This window comes from Daucus carota, chromosome 3 (genome assembly GCF_001625215.2).
Source record: "Daucus carota subsp. sativus chromosome 3, DH1 v3.0, whole genome shotgun sequence".
Lineage (NCBI taxonomy): Eukaryota > Viridiplantae > Streptophyta > Magnoliopsida > Apiales > Apiaceae > Daucus > Daucus carota.
In genome coordinates this window covers 46,772,108-46,779,813 of record NC_030383.2, presented here as the reverse complement: position 1 = coordinate 46,779,813, position 7,706 = coordinate 46,772,108, and the positions used below count along the sequence as shown (strand labels likewise).

Here is a 7,706-nt window from a genome sequence, read left to right as displayed (position 1 = left end):
TAACTCGCCGGTTAATTGAAAGCAAGAATCCACTCATAATACTCTTTCAACCTGCAAACAATATACTCCTTACAATATTTATTGGAATTTAAAATTTCTATAGGGCTTCATTCGTACTTTAATGCTAGCTGAAGAAACAATCCAGGTCGGGGGATAGACGTTAATCTCGACAAAATTTGGCACGCCACTCGATGAAAAGGAAAAACTAATTTTGTCTTTTACTCTTTTATCTTTATCAAAATTGTACTCTCTCACTCCCACAAGATTCTTTACCGTTTCTTCTCTTGGACGTCTCATTCATTTCTTTACATTACAAAACTTTCCTAAAATAGTTAATGGGTCTCACGACTTTCCCACTTTTTCTTCCCTTTCACACTATCTTTACTCCACTATCTCTATTTTTATATATTAAAAATCAATGGGTCCTACCACTTCACCCACTTTTTTTTTTAAACAAAGGTGTTAATCTAATAATAGAAAGCCATACGGCATCTACACCAATGATCAAGTCGAACAAACTGGAAATTGCAATCGCTTGTTCTCATGAAGAGACGGTTAAACGATATTTTGAAGATAAAGTATATACAAATACAAATACCCGCTTCATGCATCCTCGTTGAATCACCGGTACCCTCTTCATCATGCCCTAATAGAGCTATCGTTTGAGCTATCCACCAGAACTGCGATTCCATTCAAACTTTCATCATCAAATCAAAACACCAGCTTACAATGAAAAAGCGAAAACAAAAATCTCACGAAGGAGAGAAAACAACCTTAGATCTGGAGCGTAACCACAAAAATAAGAGAAATCATACTGAAAATCCACCCGATTGAAACAGAGAGGAAAGACAGCGAAATCTCTGATGGTTTTAGATCTAAGAATCTTCCCGAGAATAGATCTGGAACAGAACCACAAAAACAAGAGAAATCGGACTGAAAATCCACCCACTTAGAATAGAAACAGCGAAATCTCCGATGGTTTTCGATCTAAGTTTTCAGAGAAGAAGTATTATTCGAAAACTATAAAAAAAAACAAAGTAATTAACTGATTTGGGGCTTTCCACCAGTGAAAACCGATGGAAGCCCCAAGCCGCTACGACAAGAGAGAGGCTAGACTCTGGAGAGAATTAGGGTTAGATGAGGGAGAAGTATTGGTAGTAGTATTCACTTCACCCACTTTTTTTTTCACTTTTCCACTATTTTATACATATTTTTTAACCTCCGTGCCCAAACCCAATGTAAACAATTGGGTGGGACAGAGGGAGTAATCATCATCTTCCTATAATTAGTTTTGAATTATATAATTTTTTATTTCAAATTTATATCAAAATAAAAAATTGCATTATTTCTTTCTCCTCCTATATTTTTTTTTCTAAACTTCATTCTGTTTTCATTACACTAACCAAAAATCATTGAGGCTGCAATTCAAGTCGAACAAATGAGTTTCGAGTTGAGCCTAATTTGGGTTAAGTTTAATCGAATTAAGCTGAATCTGCTTGTTTAATTAATCGAGTCTAAATCTTTGTCCAAACTTGACTTATTTAGTTTTACAAGTCGAGTTGAGCTGGATTGTTAGCTAAATGAGCCGATTTTAACAAGTCGAGCGAGCCAGCTTGTATAATTTTACACTTAATCGAGTTTAAATTTCTATCTGAACTCGGCTCATTTAATTTCACGAGTCGAATCGAGCCGACTCGTTTAATCAAATGAGTCAGAACTTTTACCTAAATTTCATTCATTTAACGAGTCGAGCGGAGCCGAGTGTTAAACAAGTTCGAGCCGGGCGAACTCGCGAGCCGCCCATCTCAAATTATAGCTCTAAATATCACTTTAACATACTAAAACAACTACTACTAATAATAATAATAATAATAAATAACATTATTTTCACTTTAATATATTAGTACTCTAGACCGTGGCCTAAATTATTTCTATATTTACCTCTAATTATTACAAAAACACTAAATTTCAGAAAGCCCAAAACTTAGAAATATTGTGACATTTATGCAGTATATACTCATCCATATAATTTGTATAATATGGGAAAAGAAAAACATAATATTATGTGAATTTATCTTCAAATCTATACTATACTATAATAAGCCAACATAAGTATAATTTGTAGTCGTACAAAATTTTGAAATGATCATGTCTTAGTTATGTTTTTTGATTTGGTAGTCTCCCTCTGAAACTAGAATTCTATAACATGTGCATACACTCTTAAACAGTTTCATATACTAAAAACACTCATTATAATACATCATTATATATTGTTTTAGAAAAAAATTATAATGATGTTGAAAATAAAGTTATAAATATACAATTTTAAATATCTTTTTTTTCAAAACAAGATCCTTCGTATAATTCTTTTTAACTCTAATCCGTTACACGACAAATATAGTATCCACATATTAATAACAACAAAATATTTATAAATTGATAATAAATTATAAAAGCTGAATTTTTTTAGAAAATATAATTATTTAGTTAATATAATTTAATTAAAATTCAATTCATTAATACTAAAATACTAATAAAATAATATTAAAATTTAAATTATAAATAATGAATTACGAGTTATATACCGTCTGTGTTTCGGCTAGTATAAATAATATTAACAGATCGCATGAAACAACGTCAAAATAATTGTAAATTTATATCTCGGCAATCTTCCTATTCGAGAGTGAAACTAGTTCTTGTTGTTATTATAGGCAAAGAATTGGGAATACACGAGATGGAGAGAATAGAGATGGGGGCAAACACGGCATAGCAGATGTCGCCGTGTAGATAATCACTAATCATCTCCTGAAAATAACAACTCCTCCAGGTGGGCCCACAAAATATAACATATTTTATTCATTAATTAATCTCGGAGCTGCCACTCCAAAGGCTCAAACAATGTGAACCCAAACCCACAATATAATCAAAAAATTCATGCCGAAAGCCCCTCCCTTGAACCCCTAAATCTAATATACACACACCAAAACATACACACAAGATTAGTATAATAAACAAAACAAGGGGTTGCTTGCACGATCTCTGAAGCAATATAAACATTCAACACAAAGTTCAGACGAGGCTTCTTTCTTTGTGGTTAAGCTTCAAGAGGGTCAAGAAAGATCAGTTAACAACTAACGCATTAAATAATACCAACGAGAAGAAGAAGAGTAAGCGTTTCTTTTGCTTTTATTTTTCTTCATTAATTTTGTGTTTCTTGATTTTATTATAAAGAACGTTTTTTTTTTTTGAAGATTGTTATATAAGTTGGTGTTTGTCTCATTGTTTTTGTGTTCTGTGATGTGGGGTTGTTGAAAAATTGGAACTTGATGATGGGTTTTGATCAATGTGTTTGATCTGGGCTGTGTTTGTTTTGAGCTGATTTTATGTTTTGGTTGTGTTGAGGAGGATAATCACTGTGTGTAAGCTTTTTGTTCTAGTCTTTGTTTGGTGTATCTGTATTGGTTGGTGTGATTTAGGTGTAATGTGGTATCATTTGATATGTGCTTATCATCTATATAGGTTTTGGTTGATTAAAAATGGAAGAATAATGATAATTACATGCCTTGTCCTGTGGTAATAGTTGATATTTGTTGAAGCTAAACAGGGTCTGCTTAGTTTGTTCCGAAGGAATAGTCGAAGAAACATGGTTTTTTACCCGTTTGATGAATCATGGTTTCTTCGAATTCTTAGTTATACTGTTATTTTCGTACTTTGACCCGGAGCACATATTTACTGCTTGAAAGTTCGTGCAGTGTTCTTGTGATTGTATATCTATGGAATTGTGAAGATGACGTGATTATTGTTTGCTTGTCAGTTTCGTGTGTGTGTTTCATTGTTGGTGAAACACAGTTGTGATTCAGTGCAAAACACTTTCAATGGGAAAATGCTGATAACTTTTGCTCCTTGTTATTGGGTTCTATATATGATTGATAATATGCAATTATGAATTCTATAAGCACTTTGGATCATGCATTTGTTTATGGGTATTGCAATAATGTTCCTATGGCCTCACCCTGAACTGGAATTCTAGTATGATCAGAAATGAGGTTCTTCGGTAAAAATTCAATATATGAACATTGTTTAGATCCAAGAGTGGTGGTGCCCAAGTATTGCTTATGTGCAATTGACAAAACAGTATGCAGATTACCAGTTTTTGTAATTGTTTCTTTTCCTCTTCTTTTTTTTGACAAATATTTGCAACGTGAAAGTGATAGAAAATCTTGTGAAATATGATTTATTTAATTCCAAATTCTGTCTATCAAAGTTGAGGAATTATACGATTGTATATTCGTTTATTCGCTCTAATTTCATTTTCTTGTCACTCCCTTTGTAACACATCATACATTTGTTATTTTTTCAGGGTCTTTGATACTCAGCATCATTCTATCTCTCTTCCTTTTCCATGGCCGAGGAAAAAAATGCTATGCAGTTGAGCACTGAGATAACTAAGCTTGATAAAACAAATCCAAGAAGAAACTCAACAGGTAAACCAGTTAATTTCAGATAGTAAAGTTCATAATATTTCTAATTTTACCAAGAGCCTTAGTTGCTTCATGACATGATGCAGGTATTGTGAAAAGAAGCTCTACAGCAAAGTGTAGTTCTCAAAACTATCTCAGAGCTTCTACTGGGTCGTGTCATGACTTTTGCAAGTATGGACGGGAACAGACTTTTGCAGTCCAGGCAAGAAATCCTAAACCAAAAAGAATAACAACTTCGCCTGCCAAGATAAAGCACGAAGAAAGTGAAGTTGTAGTGCAAAAATCAAAACCATCAGCTTCGAAGGTTAAACCCTTTAATACTAAGGTTCACTCACTGAAGCAGAATTCAGAAAATGCAGTTAAAGGTGAGATATTTAAGACATCAAAAGTCAAGCTGAAGCCTTCTACTGTAGATACAGCACACTCACCTGAACCCCCTGAAATTATCAAGCGAGAAATTATATTGCCATCTAAACAACTTAGTGTTTCTCCTAAGCAAAATTCATCGGATACTAAGATAAAGATAGACAAAAAGATGAAGACAACCCCCTCAAAATGTTTATCGGAAGTAAAATCTAAGCCTCTAAAGCCATCTCCTTCCCCGACGAAGTCAGGAGGTTTTAATGGCACAAGAAATACTTCTAGCAAACCTGAAAAAGTAACAGGAACATCCAGAACAACAACAAAGAAACTACCGGCAGCCCCAAGTGCTTCACTTTCTACCAAAACTTCCAAAAGTAGAGCTGTGAACTTGTATGCTAGAAAACACAGCAGTGTTAACCTGGAGTCTCCTCTAAAGGATCAAAAAGGAACACAGAAAGTGAAGTCGAAGCCTGATACTGAGAAGGTCCAGGAGAAAACTCTGCTTGCTGTCGAGGAAGATACAGATGACAAAGTTGTAGAACCTGTTCAAGGTGATAGTACTCTTCAAATATCTTCCTCTCCTTCAGTACAATCACTGTCATTATCCCTCCCGGACTCCCAATTTTCTGCATCTCATGAAGATTTTGTTGAGGAGTCGAAGTATATTGATAAAGATATACAGCAGTCTGAATTTACTGATAGTGAAGATTCAGAGGAGTCTGAATACACTGAAAGTGAAGTAGACGGGTTTATCTCGGAAGATGATGATACTTTAAACATTAATGAAGTTAACAGCTCAAAAGGTAATAACAACCAACGTCTCAAGATAGCAAGAGGAATCCGTTCTGGAAATAAGGATGATGCAATGACAAGGTCAAAATTTAGGAAGGGAAGAACAGTGGACCTGCAGATTGTGCATAATGTCCCTAGGAAGCTCAAGTTCAGGCGGGGAAGAACACTGGAGGGCAATGATGACAAGCATGCTGCTAGGAGAAGTTTTGAGAAGAGGGAAGTCGGGGATGGTTCAAGCGGTGCTAGCCCTAGTTCAGAAAAAGTAGTGTTGAGGCATCAGGATACACAGGGGAAGAAAGATGCACAAGGTCTTTATAACAACGTAATTGAAGAAACTGCCAGTAAACTCGTAGAAAGCCGGAAGAGTAAGGTCAAGGCTTTGGTTGGTGCTTTTGAAACAGTAATCTCCCTCCAAGAGAGCAAACCTTCTATTACAACAGTTACTTGAATGCTTATGAAAGTTTCCTTTCTTCACAAGCTTTTAATTGGTATAGTACCAAAGCTTGCAGCGAGTTTATAACGTGATGGGTTAAAATTAGAAAGCTTGAATGTGTGGATGTGTGCGGAGTCTAACCAGGGATATCTGACTGATGCTGTGTGCTGATTCTTTCTTTCGGGCAAGGTTTTTGGACAATATTGATGTTTACAATGAACTTTTTATACAATTGTGAATGCTAGTTTGGAACAGGGCTGGAAAAAGAGTTTTTTTTTTGTGCATCTCTTTTGCCTTTTTAACATTGTGAGGTGTTTATGTATCTTCCAAGTCGTGGAGAAATGTCTTTAGGACATCTTATGAATAATGCACTTGGTACAACAGTTTTTTTTATACTTCAAATTGAGTTCTTGCGTGTTACAAGTTTGTTGATAATTTCGCATGAGTATAATATTTGGCAGAACAATGATGTATGGTTCTTGTGGATCATTTGTTGGGATCCAGTAGTTTTAAAAAGTTATGGAATCAAGTATGAAGATCATGCCATACTGTTGGCAAGTCCAAATCAACGTTTCTTACAGGGAACCAGTTGAGACACACTTATGTTAATTGTGTAGCAGGCCCCATTTTTTTGCTTCTCAGTAAACCTGAATGGGGTTAAACTGTGCGATTCTTAGAATTTAGCATGTTTGGGTGTTTCCTGTAGGATGATCCATTGATATATTTGCTGAGCCATCCATTTCTAAAGTTTTACATGATCATTTTAGACGGGCTCTAGTCTCTGAAGACTATCCGCTTCCTTTGTTGATAAAAATAAATGGAATTAATATGTAGTTGCTCTACAGTACTAGTACTAGTAGTACGTAATCGTGGCGTGTTCCACCGGATGTCCACCCTTTAATAAAAACTATACTCCCTCCGTCCCAATGAATTGTATACGGTTTTCTTTTTGGACGTCCCACCAATTGTATACATTCCAAAAGTTGTAAATTTTTATAATATAAAACATCATTGCACCAACTACTTTCTTCCACTATCTCCATTTTATAATAATATAAACACTATTACACCTACTACTTTACTCCACTATCTCAAATTTATTATTAAATATAAATGAGTCTCACTGCTATACGCACTTTTCATCTATAATATTTTTTGGTCTCCGTGTCCCAACCATTTGTATACAAATGGGGAGGGAGTACACGATTCTTTCTCCAATTCATTTTGGATAACAGCTAGGGTTTTATTTTAATACAACGATACATTGTCTGGATTCGACCACAAAAATAAAAAGAAAATCAAAAAAAAGAAGAAGCCGCTTGGTGGAAAAAATAAAAATGTAAAAGAGAATCAGATTAACCTAGACAATTTGATGGCAGAACTATCCGCATTAAAGTTTACGTGAAATTGAACTAATCATGAGTTATGAATTGGATTTAAAAAAAAATTAAAAATAAGTTCTGTGTATTTAATAATATTCTTTTAAAAAAATAGACATTAAATTTATGGGCACGGTCCCTCGTTATCGCTATGTAAGTTGCAATGTCCTAAATATCAAAAAATAATAACCCCAAATATTATTTTTTAACGCTACATCATGTAACGTTTTGGATATTGATAAAAAAATTACATCTTCT

At 34.4% G+C, this 7,706-nt stretch overlaps 1 protein-coding gene across 2 annotated transcripts; it reads left to right on the top strand.

Annotated features, from left to right (window-relative positions):
• Window positions 1-2,877: 2,877 nt before the first annotated feature.
• Window positions 2,878-6,464, top strand: LOC108211410 (uncharacterized). 2 transcript variants are annotated; one of them, XM_017383005.2, is made up of 3 exons: window positions 2,878-3,167; window positions 4,361-4,484; window positions 4,568-6,464. In XM_017383005.2, exons 2-3 carry the CDS (start codon window positions 4,403-4,405, stop codon window positions 6,082-6,084), a joined length of 1,599 nt encoding a protein of 532 aa, XP_017238494.1. In that variant the 5' UTR covers window positions 2,878-3,167; window positions 4,361-4,402; the 3' UTR covers window positions 6,085-6,464. The 2 variants fall into 2 exon arrangements, with proteins under 2 accessions (XP_017238494.1, XP_017238495.1); XM_017383006.2 differs by lacking the exon at window positions 2,878-3,167 and adding an exon at window positions 3,202-3,419.
• Window positions 6,465-7,706: the final 1,242 nt, after the last annotated feature.